Source organism: Saccopteryx leptura, chromosome 1, assembly GCF_036850995.1.
Source record: "Saccopteryx leptura isolate mSacLep1 chromosome 1, mSacLep1_pri_phased_curated, whole genome shotgun sequence".
Taxonomy (NCBI): Eukaryota; Metazoa; Chordata; class Mammalia; order Chiroptera; family Emballonuridae; genus Saccopteryx; species Saccopteryx leptura.
In genome coordinates, this window is record NC_089503.1 from 184,075,122 (window position 1) to 184,089,953 (window position 14,832).

At 41.2% G+C, this 14,832-nt stretch overlaps 2 protein-coding genes across 5 annotated transcripts in view; one reads left to right on the forward strand and one right to left on the reverse strand.

Moving 5' to 3' along the window:
• Positions 1-13,419, forward strand: part of TBCE (tubulin folding cofactor E) — a 129,756-nt gene extending 116,337 nt beyond the window's left edge. The window contains exon 15 of the mRNA XM_066382586.1: positions 13,361-13,419. Within this exon, the coding sequence (XP_066238683.1) occupies positions 13,361-13,404 (44 nt within the window). The 3' untranslated portion in view covers positions 13,405-13,419. The remainder of the gene's footprint in view (positions 1-13,360) is intronic.
• Positions 1-14,832, reverse strand: part of B3GALNT2 (beta-1,3-N-acetylgalactosaminyltransferase 2) — a 112,561-nt gene that overhangs the window by 57,916 nt on the left and 39,813 nt on the right. The window lies entirely within an intron of this gene.

Genomic DNA, 14,832 nt, shown 5'->3' on the forward strand with positions numbered 1-14,832 from the left:
AAAAAAAAAAAAAAAAAAGCAGGCCCTGGCCGGTTGGCTCAGTGGTAGAGCGTCAGCCTGGCGTGCAGAAGTCCTGGGTTCAATTCCCGGCCAGGGCACACAGGAGAAGCGCCCATCTGCTTCTCCACCCCTCCCCCTCTCCTTCCTCTCTGTCTCTGTCTCTCTCTTCCCCTCCCGCAGCAAGGCTCCATTGGAGCAAAGATGGCCCGGGCGCTGGGGATGGCTCCTTAGCCTCTGCCCCAGGCGCTAGAGTGGCTCTGGTCGCAACAGAGCGATGCCCCGGAGGGGCAGAGCATTGCCCCCTGGTGGGTGTGCCGGGTGGATCCCGGTCAGGCGCATGTGGGAGTCTGTCTGACTGTCTCTCCCTGTTTCCAGCTTCAGAAAAATACAAAAAAAAAAAAAAAAAAAGCAAATTATATTAATTGATAGTGTCATTAACAATTTATGAACATGTCAATTACACTGTACTCTTCCCAGTATGGGATATTAGTAAAAGAAAATTAGTTGCATTAAAAAATGATTCCTGGCCCTGGCAGGAGCAGGCTGGCTAAGTGGATAGAGCACCGGCCTGTTGTATGGATATCTGGATACGATTCCCATTCAGAGCACACAGGAGAAGAGACCATCTGCTTTTCTTCCTCCTTCTCCCCCTTCTCTCCCTCTTTTTCTCCAGCAACCAGTAGCTCAACTGGTTCAAGTGTCGGCCATAGGTACTGAGGATAGCTTGGCTGGTCCTAGCATCAGCCTCAGGTGCTAAAATAGCTCAGTTGATTCAAGTATTGGCCCAAGATGGGGGTTGCTGGGTGGATCCCGGTTGGGGCACATGGGGAGTCTGTTTCACTATCTCCCTTCCTTTCACTTGAAATAAAAAAAGAAATCATACAAATGATAAAAAAAATTCCTCATTTAATTCGTTGGATTTCTAGTGATGTATAGGAATTATATAGTCTTTTCTGGGCATTGCTTTGTCATGTTTCTTTGCCATTTAGCTACTGAATCATATTTTTCTTACTCATATGTGTGAGCTTTTAATAGATAATCTTGTGTATATTTTATGTTAAAAACACTTCTTCAGAATTGTTAGCCATTTATTATGGTTTTTTTTTAAGTCTAAATGTCTATAAGTTTTATCTTGTTTAATCTGACAAGCTTTTTCCTTTGTGATTATTGCTATTAAATTCTGAGTTTAGGAAGTTACATTCCCCTCCGTCAAGCTTTGATAAACATTTAAATTCTACTGTCTTCTAATTTCTCTCTGGGTTCCATTTTTAGTACCTGCGCCCAGCTAGCTCTCAGTTTAGCTCAGGTCAGTTTCACACCACCTCCCCAGAGAGGCCTTCTCCACAAGTGCTACCCAAGGCAGCCAGCTTCCAATCTCTGTCACATCAACCGTTTTATTTTAATCTTACTTTGCACTCTCACTCATAGTTCCTGTTTACTTTTCTATTGTCAAACCCACTGCTTCCATTAGAATGAAAGGACTGTCATGGCAGGACCACTACATCCCCAGCACCCAGAATGGCCTGACATACAACCAGCACTCAAAAATATATACTTAATGTTGAATTCAAAATCAACTAGAATTAATTATGGTTTGGAGGACAAGATAAAAGACAAAGTTTTGGCTCTGGCCAGTAGGCTCAGTGATAGAGCATCAGCTCAGCAAGTGGATGTCCCAGGTTCAATTCCCAGTCAGGGCACACAGGAAAAGCAACCATCTGCTTCTACATCCCCCCTCCCACCCGCCCCTTCTCTCTCTCTCTTCCCTTCCCACAACCAATGCTTGATTCGAGCACATCGAGCCCTGGGAGCTGAGGTTGGCTCTGTGGAGCTTCCGCCTCAGGCACTAAAAATAGCTCAGTAGCAAGCATGAGCCCCAGAGGAGTAGAGCATCGGCCCCAGATGAGGGTTGCCGGGTGGATCCCAGTTGTGGTACATGTGGGAGTCTGTCTCTGTATCTCTCTTTCTCTCACTTGGAAAAAGAAGAAGAAAAAATAGAGCTTTAGTAGTATAAAAACTTTCACCTATTAAAATTAAGAGAGAAGTACTTTACAGTAATGTCTCACTTAGCAAGCATGATAAGAAAACAATACAAAATCAAATTTCTCCAATAAGCTAAGCCTGTGGTTTGTAAGCTTTTTTATTTTATTTATTTTTATTTATTTATTATTTTTCTGAATTTGGAAACGGGGAGGCAGTCAGACAGACTCCCACATGCGCCCGACCGGGATCCACCCGGCATGCCCACCAGGGGGCAATGCTCTGCCCATCTGGGGCGTTGCTCTGCCGCAATCAGAGCCATTCTATTCTGGCGCTTGAGGCAGAGGCCACAAAGCCATCCTCAGCACCCGGGCAAACTTTGCTCCAATGGAGCCTTGGCTGCGGGAGGGGAAGAGAGAGACAGAGAGGAAGGAGAGGGGAAGGGGTGGAAAAGCAGATGGGCGCTTCTCCTGTGTGCCCTGGCCGGGAATCGAACCTGGAACTCCCGCACGCCAGGCCGACGCTCTACCACTGAGCCAACCGGCCAGGGCCTGTAAGCTTTTTTAAACAATAAAACTTCTCTACTAAAACATTAAAAAACTGAAAAAAAAAAGGAGTCTGTCACTTCATATTCAGCTAATGTACCTTAACTTTCATTATCAGTGACACTCCTGATGCACTAGGAGGTGCTACAGGGCTCCTCAGGGCAGATCCTGCACACAACTTGGGCCATCTTTTCCTAACCTTTAAAATCGAGAAAATGATACCTAACTCACAGGGCTGTTTTGATAATTAGTAATAGTGTATACAACACAGGTTCTCTGCTCAGCAAAACAGAGCTTATCACCAACAGAGAACACAGAGGTGAACTCCCCTTTAAGATTCCATTTTCCTATCTTTGAAATAGGTGCGGATCATGACTATACTTTCCTTAGGTGGCCTTAACTCTCTATTGAACTTGATATTAAACCTCAATTCTGTAAAATCAAAAAACGCTCTCACCAACAGATATACACACGAAGGAAGAGAAATGACTAAGAAGAAATATACCAAAATGTGGCCCTGGCTGGTTGGCTCAGTGGATAGAACATCGGTCTGGCATATGGACGTCCCGAGTTTGATTTCCGGTCAGGGCACACATGAGAAGTGACCATCTGCTTCTCCTTCTCTCCCTCTTACTCTCCCACAGCCAGTGGCTCGACTGGTTTGAGCATCGGCCACAGGTGCTGAAGATAGCTCAGTTGGTCCAAATGTGTCAGCTTTGATGCTAAAAATAGCTTGGTTGATTCGAGCATCAGTCTCAGATGGGTTGCTGGGTGGATCCTGGGATCCTGGTTGGGGCGCATGTGGGGTTCTGATTTACTATTTTTCCTCCTCTCACTTAAAAAAAAACAAACCAGATATGTTGGGAATAGTTGGATGACATCATATTCTTTTAACTTTTCTATATTTTTGTCAAGTTTTCAACAGCAAATATTTCATGTATTTTCATACTTTTACAATCAGGAAAAAACTTTTTTAAACTAACAAATACACAACAAAGTAACTCTGGGGTCAATCTTTCAGATATAAGACATTATTTAAATTTTTGAGTGTCTACTATTATCAGGCTGTAGGCAATGTGTTTGAAAATTTAAAAAAGAAATGAAACAGACAATTTCTCCAAATGCTCATAATATGCTCTTAATAGTCTCAATAATGATGGAAAGTTAGTCTGTTTGGGAAGGTCAGACAGAATTTCAAATGACTAAGAGAGCTAAGTCTTGAAGGAGTCTGAGTCAAAAAAGTGGGAGGCAGATAAAATAACATCAACAAGCACAGGCTTGGACCAGCACTGCCTATTCAGACAAACATTAAATAGCTCAATATTGCTGAAGCATAGGCTAAGGAAAGGAGAGGCAGAAAGCAGGCTGAAGGTCAGCTGTCTGCTATAATAGACAGTCTGTCCTGTACCTAGAAGGTGGTAAAGTTGCAAGCACAAGAGTGAAAGTTCTATTTGTAACTTTAGAAACATCACTCCAATAATGAAATGGCATCAGAGCAGAGATTGGTAGGGAAAGAAGCAATTGGTCTATTTATAAAAGTCCAGGTCTGAAGCATGTACTTATCATTTAGAAATTAAGACTGTCCTCTGAAAAACTGAAGACATAAATAAATGGAAAGATATTCTGTGCTCCTGGATTAGAAGAATGCTGTTAAAATGGCCATACCACCCAAAGCAACCTACAGATTCAATGTAATGGCTATCAGAATTTCAATGGCATTTTTCACAGAAATAGAACCAATAATTCTAATATTTGTATGGAACCACAAAATAGCCATAGCAATCTTGAGAAAGAAGAAGCTACAGGCACCATGCTTCCTGATTTCAAACTATATCCCAGAGCTATAGCAATCAAAATAGTATGGTACTGACAAGACAGATACCTCAATCAGTGGAAAAGAATAGAGCCCAGAAATAAACTCATGCATATATGGTCAATTAATTTATAACAAGAAACCAAGAATATACAACAGGGAAAGGACAGTCTCTTCAAATGGTGCTGTGAAAACTGAACATATACACGCAAAGAATGAAACAGGAACGCTCTATTACAGCATACATGAAAATCAACTCAAAATGGATTAATGAACTGAATGTACGAGCTGAAACCACACAACTCCTAGAAGAAAATGTAGGCAGTAAGCTCCTTGACATTGTTCATAGCAATGATTTCTTTGGATATGATACCAAAAGCAAAGGCACAAAAGCAAAAATAAACAAGTGAGACTACATAAAACTAAAAGGCTTCCTTCCGCCCTGCAACAGAAATCATCAACAAAATAAAAAGGCAACCTACTAAGTGGGAGAAAATATTTGTAAATCATGTATCTCATAAGAATATCCAAAATATACAAAGAATACATACAACTCAATAGCAAAAAAAGAAAAATCTAATTAAAAAACAGAGGATGGCATTTTTCCAAGGATGACATACAGAACTAAACAAGAACATGAAAAGATGCTCAACATCATTAAAGCCACAATGGGATATCAGCTCATATTTGTCAGAATGGTTATTATAAAAAAGATAAGAAATAACAAAGGCTGGTGAGGATGTAGGGAAAGGGAACCCTCGTGCACTGTTAGTAGGATTGTAAAATGATGCAGCCACTGTGGAAACCAGTGTGGAGGTGCCTTGAAAACTTAGAAATACCAGAGGATCTAGCAATTTCACTTTGGGGTATTTATTTAAAAGAAATAAAAACACTAAATTGAAAAGGTACATGCACCTCCATGTTCCCTGTGACATCATTCACAACAGCCAAGACACTGAAATAACCTAAGTGTCTAGTGATGGATGAATGGCTAAAGAAGTTGTGATACAGGGGGAAGACAAGATGGCGCTGGAGTAGGCGGACGTACCAACATCCAAGTCCCAGAACCAAAGTGGATTACAAAATAATTTTAAGAACTATCATCTGGAAAAACCAACTTTGGACTAAACTAAGAGAACTCTTCAACCAAGGAACACTGAAGAAGCTACACTGAGACTGGTAGGAAAAGCGGAAATGCGGAGAGGGCTGCCCAGCTCCCCGGAGCGAACGGCAGCCTGGAGAGACTCGCATGGCGGGAAGTGAGTTTAGCAGAGAGGGAAGGGTCCTGAGTCCCAGGAACAAAGCCCCAGCCTGCAGCCCCAGAGCCTAGAAGAGGCGTAAGGACAGTATTTAGCTGGAAACAAGTCAGGACACTATTTGTGAGAAAGAGTCTGATTTCTCAGACCCAGGATTCTTCTTAAAGGGACCGCGCAGAAAACCTCTTTCACAACCACTCACCCGGGGCTCCGGGGAACGGGGAGAGAGGAGAGGACCAGAATAGCAGGAAGACAGCCATCCTAACCCCTGGGACAAGTCACTCCCCAAATCTGAAGTGAATATTTCCCCCAGAAACAGCAATACCAGCAAAGGGAAGCAGGAGGGCAGCCAAACAAGCTATCCTGCGGTACTCAGAGCAGAGTTCTTTAGAAGGAGGGAACTTTCGGGGCTACAGTAGTGAGTATTAGGGTCTGAGCTGCAGCGCCCGCACCCCACACGACTGAGGGCTCGCTGGAGGGCGGGCGGCGGCGGGACACAGAGGGGCGGTTCTGTTGGCAAGGGCGGAAGCCTGCTGGCCGCCACTGGGCTCATGTGTGAGCTCAGTCTTGCCCGGCTAGGGAGGAGTAGGCATGCAAAAGCGGTCAAGCCCAGCTGCCTGCAGCCTGTAATCCAGCCTGCAGGAGAAGGGCGGGAACCCCGGAAGGGGTGGAGACCAGCCCTTGAGCAAGAGCGCAAGAGCACAGCCTTGCCATGACCGTGCAACCGAGGCTTGTGGCCTGACTTGGGAGCCAAAAGCCCAGAACAGGCGGAGTTCCGCTACTGAGCTGAGCGTGGGCACGCAGTCCTGCCCAGCCGGTAGAGCCAAGGCTAGCAGCCGTTCCACGAGTGGGCTCCTCCTGCAAGGGCAGGGCGAAAGCCCAGAAACAGATGGAGACCCACAGCTGAGCAAAGGTGCTCGCCACTGCCCTCAGGGCCGAGCATAACACCACCCACGAGGGCGGGGCAAAGGCCAAGGCCAATAAGGCTTGTGCACCCGAGCACGTGATCACAGCCACTCCCATGAAGGAGAGGTGGAAACCACAGCAACAGCCCCAGTGGGCAGGCACCAGCAACACCCAAACCCAAAAGCCCTAGGCAGCAACAGAAGAGGGGGTGGCGGGCCTGCAGACAGAGCATACCTAGGGAACGGAGGCCACACCCAGTGGACTCCAGTGGCCAAACCTTCCTTTACACAGAGAAAATGCGAAGGCAAAGAAATGCAACACAAATGAACCAAGAGAAATCCCCAAAAAAGGACCTAAATGAATCAGATACAACCAAATTACCAGATGCAGAGTTTAAAATAACGATTGTGAGTATGCTCAAAGATATTAGAACAACAATAGATGGTCATTACGAACACCTAAATAAAGAGATAGCAAATATAAAAAAGGACATTGAAATAATAAAAAAGAATTAGTCAGAAATGACAAATACAGTATCTAAAATAAAGAATACAAAGGAAGGAATTAAAAGCAGGATGGATGAAGTGGAGAATCAAATCGGCGAGGTAAAGGACACGATAAATAAAGGCACGGAAGCAGAGCAGAAAAAAGAAAAGAGGAAACTCTAAGAGAGCTCTGTGACAACATGAAGAGAAATAACATCCACATCATAGGGGTTCCTGAAGAAGAAGAGAAAGAACAAGGGATAGAGACTTTGTTCAAGCATATCATAGCTGAAAACTTCCCTCAATTAAGGCAGGAAAACATCTCACATGATCAGGAAGCACAGAGAACTCCATTAAGGAGAAACCCAAAAAAATCAACACCAAGATACACATAAAATACCAAAGCTAAGTGATAAAAAGAAAATATTAAAAGCTGCTAGACAAAAAAGACTATCACCTACAAAGGAGCCCCCATAGGATGACTTCTGACTTCTCAACAGAAACACTTGAGGCCAGAAGGGAATGGCAAGAAATATTCAAAGTAATGCAGAACAAGAGTCTACAACCAAGACTACTTTATCCCTCAAGGCTATCATTTAAAATTGAAGGAGAAATAAAAAGCTTTCCAGACAAAAAAAAAAACTCAAGGAATTCACTACAACCAAACCAAGGCTGCAAGAAATGCTAAGGGACCTGTTATAAACAGATCAAAGGAGAAAAAGAATATAGCAAAAGAGGAATACAGTTTTAAAGAATAAAATGGCAATAAACAATTACATATCAATAATCAGTGATTTTCAACCTTTGTTTCTCACGCACTCATAAACTAATTACTAAAGAAAAAGGGGCCCTGACCTCTTCTTCTTCTTTTTTTTTTTTTTTTTTTCATTTTTCTGAAGCTGGAAACAGGGAGAGACAGTCAGACAGACTCCCGCATGCGCCCGACCAGGATCCACCCGGCACGCCCACCATGGGGCGACACTCTGCCCACCAGGGGGCGATGTTCTGCCCATCCTGGGCGTCGCATGTTGCGACCAGAGCCACTGTAGCGCCTGGGGCAGAGGCCACAGAGCCATCCCTAGCGCCCGGGCCATCTTTGCTCCAATGGAGCCTTGGCTGCGGGAGGGGAAGAGAGAGACAGAGAGGAAGGCGCGGCGGAGGGGTGGAGAAGCAAATGGGCGCTTCTCCTGTGTGCCCTGGCCGGGAATCGAACCCGGGTCCTCCGCACGCTAGGCCGACGCTCTACCGCTGAGCCAACCGGCCAGGGCCGACCTCTTCTTCTTTAGTAACTAATTTATTTGTGCCATGAGATGAAAATGGTTGTATTTAGTCAGGGGCACTGACCTTAGTAATTAGTGTGTGTTTGTGCCATGAAAAAAAAAGGTTGAAAATCACTGGATTAAAAGATTCAATCAAAAGACATAGGGTAGCTGCATGAATAAGAAAACAGGACCCATACATATGGTGTCTACAAGAGACACACCTTAAATCAAAAGTTGCACACAGACTGAAGATAAAGGGATGGAAAAAATATTTCACGCAAATGGAAATAAAAAAAAAGCTGGGGTAGCAATACTTATATCAGACAAAATGGACTTTAAAACAAAGACTATAGTTAGAGATAAAGAAGGTCACTACATAATGATAAAGGGAGCAATCCAAAAGGAAGATATAACCGTTATAAATATCTATGCACCTAATAATAGAAGCACCTAAATATATAAAGCAGAATTTGATGGATTTAAAGGGCGAGATCAACAGCAATACTATAATAGTAGGGGATTTCAATACCCCATTAACATCATTAGATAGATCCTCAAGAAAGAAAATTAACAAAGAAACAGCAGACTTAAAGGACATACTAGATCAACTTGATTTAATAGATATCTTCAGAACCTTTCACCCTAAAGCAGTAGAATATACATTCTTTTCAAGAGCTCATGGTACATTCTCTAGAATAGACCACATGTTAGGGCACAAAAGCGGTCTCAACAAATTTAAGAAGACTGAAATCATATCGAGCATTTTCTCTGACAATGGCATTAAACTAGAAATCAACCACAACAGAAAAACTGAAAAATACTCTAACACTTGGAAACTAAATAGCATGTTATTAAATAACAAATGGGTTAACAATGAGATCAAAGAAGAAATTAAAAAATTCCTAGAAACAAACGATAATGAGCACACATCAACTCAAAATTTATGGGACACAGCAAAAGCAGTCCTGAGAGGGAAGTTCATAGCATTACAGGCATACCTCGAGAAGCTAGAAAAAGCTCAAATAAACAACTTGACCCTACATCTAAAACAACTAGAAAAAGAACAGCAAGTAAAGCCCAGAGCTAGTAGAAGAAAGGAAATAATAAAGATCAGAGCAGAAATAAATGACATAGAGGCTAAAGAAACAATACAGACGATCAATGAAACCAGGAGCTGGTTCTTTGAAAAGGTAAACAACATCGATGAACCTTTAACCAGACTCACCAAGAAAAAAAGAGAGAGGACTCAAATAAAATTAGAAATGAGAGTGGAGAAATAAACAACTGACACAACAGAAATACAATATTGTAAGAAAATACTATGAAGAACTGTACGCCAAAAAACTAGACAACCTAGATGAAATGGACAAATTCCCTGAAACATATAATCTTCCAAAAATTAATCTGGAAGAATCAGAAAACCTAAACAGACCAATTACAACAAATGAGATTGAAACAGTTATCAAAAAACTTCCAAAAAAGAAAAGTCCTGGGCCTGATGGCTTCACAAGTGAATTCTACCAAATATTCAAAGAAGAACTAACTCCTATCCTTCTCAAGTTATTTAAAAAAATTCAAGAGGAAGGAAGACTTCCAAGCTCCTTTTATGAGGCGAGCATAATTCTGATTCCAAAACCAGGCAAAGACAACACAAAAAAAGAAAATTATAGGCCAATATCCCTGATCAATTTAGATGCTAAAAGCCTCAACAAAATATTAGCAAACCAGATCCAACAATATATGAAAAAAATCATACATCATGATCAAGTGGGATTTATTCTTGGGAGGCAAGGATGGTACAATATTCGCAAATCAATCAATGTGATTCATCACATAAACAAAAGGAAGGAGAAAAACCACATGATAATTTCGATACAGAAAAAGCATTTGATAAAATCCAGCACCCATTCATGATCAAAACTCTCAGCAAAGTGGGAATACAGGGAACATACCCCAACATGATAAAAGGCATCTATGACAAACCCACAGCCAACATCATACTCAATGGGCAAAAATTAAAAGCAATTCCCTTAAGATCAGGAACAAGGCAGGGGTGCCCCCTTTCACCACTCTTATTCAACATAGTTCTGGAAGTCCTAGCCACAGCAATCAGACAAGAAAAAGAAATAAAAGGCATCTAAATTGGGAAAGAAGAAGTAAAACTATTATTATTTGCAGATGATATGATATTGTATATAGAAAATCCTAAAGTCACAGCCAAAAAACTACTAGACCTGATAAATGAATTCAGCAAGTTGGCAGGATATAAAATCAATACTCAGAAATCAGAGGCATTTTTATACACTAACAATGAACTGTCAGAAAGAGAAATTAAGGAATCAATCCCCTTTACCATTTCAACCAAAAAAATAAAGTACCTAGGAATAAATTTAACCAGGGAGATTAAAGACTTGTACTCGGAAAATTATAAAACATTGATAAAAGAAATCAGGGAAGATACGAATAAGTGGAGGTATTTACCGTGCTCATGGTTAGGAAGAATAAATATCATTAAAATGTCTATATTACCCAAAGCAATTTATAAATTCAATGCAATACCGATTAAAATACCAATGACTTACTTCAAAGATATAGAACACATATTCCAAAAATTTATATGGAACCAAAAGAGAACACGAATAGCCTTAGCAATCTTGAAAAGGAAGAATAAAGCAGGAGGTATCACACTTCTGGATATCAAGTTATATTATAAGGCCATTGTACTCAAAACAGCCTGGTACTGGCATAAGAACAGGCATATCGATCAATGGAACAGAACGGAGAACCCAGAAATAAACTCACACTTTTATGGACAACTGATATTTGACAAAGGAGGTAAGAGCATACATTGGAGTAAAGACAGCCTCTTCAACAAATGGTGTTGGGAAAATTGAACAGCTACCTGCAAAAAAATGAAACTAGACCACCAACTTATACCATTCACAAAAATAAACTCAAAATGGATAAAAGACTTAAATGTAGGCCGTGAATCCATAAACATCTTAGAAGAAAACATAGGCAGTAAGCTCTCTGACATCTGACGCAGCAATATATTTGCCAATTTGTCTCCACAGGCAAGTGAAACAAAAGACAGGATAAACAAATGGGACTTTATCAAACTAAAAAGCTTCTGCACGGCTAAGAACAGAATAAAAAGACAAACTACACAATGGGAGAATATATTTGACAATGCATCTGATAAGGGGTTAATAACCAAAATTTATAAAGAACTTGTAAAACTTAATACCAGGAAGACAAACAATCCAATCCAAAAATGGGCAAAAGAAATGAATAGACACTTCTCCAAAGAGGACATACAGATGGCCAATAGGCATATGAAAAAATGCTCAACATCACTAATCATTAGAGAAAATCAAATTAAAACCACAATGAGATATCACCTCACACCAGTCAGAATGGCGCTCATCAATAAAACAACACAGAATAAGTGCTGGCGAGGATGTGGAGAAAAGGGAACCCTCCTGCACTGCTGGTGGGAATGCAGACTGGTGCAGCCACTGTGGAAAACAGTATGGAGATTCCTCAAGAAATTAAAAATCGAACTGCCTTTTGACCCAGCTATACCACTGTTAGGAATATACCCCAAGAACACTATAGCACTGTTTGAAAAGAAGAAATGCACCCCCATGTTTGTGGCAGCATTGTTCACAATAGCAAAGATCTGGAAATAGCCCAAGTGTCCGTCAGAGGATGAGTGGATTAAAAAGCTTTGGTATATATATACTATGGAATACTACTCAGCCATAAGAAATTTTGACATCGGATCTTTTACAACAACATGGATGGACCTTGATAACATTATACTGAGCGAAATAAGTAAATCAGAAAAAACTAAGAACTATATGATTCCATACATAGGTGGGACATAAAAATGATACTCAGAGACATGGACAACAGTGTTGGGGTTACAGGATGGGGGGGAGGAGAGGGAGGGAGCTGGGGGAGGGGAGGGGCACAAAGAAAACCAGTTAGAAGGTGACAAGATAATTTTATCAATGTCACCCCATTAAAATTAATAATAATAAAAAAGAAGTTGTGATACATATGTGTGTGTGTGTGTGTGTGTATGATGGTAGATTATTCAACTATGAATAAAAGGAAATCTTGTAATTTGCTACAACACAGATGGACTTTGAGGGCATTATGCTAAGTGAAATAAGTCAGAAATAAATCAGATAATCACTGTACCATATAATTACATTTTTATGTGAAATCTAATTAAGGGGAAAAGAAAACAAAAACAAACTCACAGATCAAGAACAGATGGGTGGCTGCCAGAGGTGGGGGTGGGCAAAATGGGTTAAGGTGGTCAAGACACAAATTTCTAGTTATAAAATATGTCCTGAAAACGTAATGTACAGCATGGTGATGATAGTTAATATTATTCTATGGTATATTTGAAAGTTGCTGAGAGTAGATCTCAAAAGTTCTCATACAAGAAAAAAAATTTTAGCCTGACCAGGCAGTGGCGCAGTGGATAGAGCTTCCGCCCGGGACACAAAGGACCCAAGTTTGAAACCCCGAGGTCGCTGGCTTGAGTGCGAGCTCATCTGGTTTGAGCGCAGGCTCACCAGCTTGAGCACAGGGGCACGGGATCACAGACATGACCCCATGGTCACTGGTTTGAGCAAGGGGTCACTGGCTCAGCTGGAGCCCACCAGTCAAGGCACATATGAGAGGCAATCAATGAACAACTAAGGTGCCACAACAAAGAATTGATGCTTCTCATCTCTCTCCCTTCCTGTCCCTCTCTGTCACTTAAAAAGAAATTATAACTGGCCTGACCTGTGGTGGCACAGTGGATAAAGTGTCAACCTGGAACGCGGAGGTCACCAGTTCAAAACCCTGTACTTGCCTGGTCAAGGCACATATGGGAGTTAATGCTTCCTGCTCTTCCCCCTCCCCTCACTCTCTCTCTCTTCTCTCTAAAATGAATAATAAATAAAAAGAAATTATAACTGGTTACAGATATCAATCAGACTTACTGTGATCATTCTGCAATACATATACAAATATCAATTATATTATATAGCTGAAACTGTTTCATGTCAATAATTATTAATTTTTAAATGTTTTTTTAAATTGATTTTAGAGAAAGGGGGAGAGCAGGAGAGAAACATCTGTTCCTGTATTTGACTGGGGATCGAATCGGCAACCTCTGCGCTTTCGGACGATGCTCTAACCAAGCCATCTGGCTAGGGTTGTCAATTATATCTCAATAAAAAATAGGAAAGAAAAAAAGACTGCTCTCTGAATTGAACTAATTAAATCTTTAAAGGAAATAATGTTTCTAATAACTGGGAAGAGCTCTAAGATTGAAGCTTAATTATTAAGATCAATACCTTCAACAATGTATCAATTGGCCATTACAGGAAAGCTAGGTTAAGAGAAATGTTGGCAATATAGCTATGTGCAAGGGGAGAAAGATCCAGTAATTGTAAGACATATAACATCCTCCTCCCACTTTTGCAATTAAATTCAATGCCCAAACGAAGAATGGTTAATATTGTTTTTTAGGTGCCTGACATACCAACAAGGAGGTTCCTTGATAGGGGTCATGAACTTTTAAATCACTCTAATAAGCTAACACCCCTTAAGAATGGATGAACTGACGTTCTGGTCTATACACCGTTCTGCAAATTTATAGAACGTCATTCAGTGAGAATCTGATTATCTCTAAGTGAATTAACTGGAAGGTCAGTGTTAGGACCTGAAAGCTAAGTCCCAGACCCTTGGCCAGGTGAGGCTGCTTTGGGTTCATCATGTCTTTCTCCTAGAAGGCACAACTTCTTGCCCTTTTTATACTTTACTTTTGTCTAAAATGTCAATAGTCATAGCTTATAAGAACTGACACCAAATACATTTAGGAGAAAGAACTGATAGGGTTTCATGAATGCTCAGATAGGAGAGTTGAGGCTAAATCCCACGCTTCTGGTTTGGGTTGCCTGAGAAAAAGGAGACCTATTACCCAAGACTAAACACACAGGCAGTGAGAATGGGTGGGATGGACATGATGCTCAAACAGAATGCCCACAGGAAACTCAAGGAGAGAAGTCCAGTAGGCAGATGACATGTGTAGGGAGTTCATGAGAGAAATTTGGGCTGCAGACTGAACTGCCCCATGAGCAAAGTAGTAGTAATTACATGAAACTGCCTAAACAGAATGAGTAAAATAGAAGGCTGAGTATCAAATCCTAACAATTAATTAAGATGGAAGCAAAGGAGGAGGTAATGAAGTACACCAGGAAGAAGGACTGGGCTAGACATGGCTGACCCAGAAAAATGTACATGACATCAGCCAAGAGGAAACTGATCAACTAGGTAAGGACAGAAAGTGTCCCCTGCAGTTGGCAGTTAGGTCACTGGGAATCTCAGTAACTACTGTTCCAAATAAGCCAGACCAAAAGTAAAGCTATAATGATCAAATGAAAATGCTTCCACCTTCAAACTACATATCTAGAAAACAGATTATCAAACAAGTAATCCTCTGCCATGGCCACTCAACTGAAATTTGGTATGTGACTTGCTTTTTCATGGTAGCTCCTGCCAACACTCACCTCCATT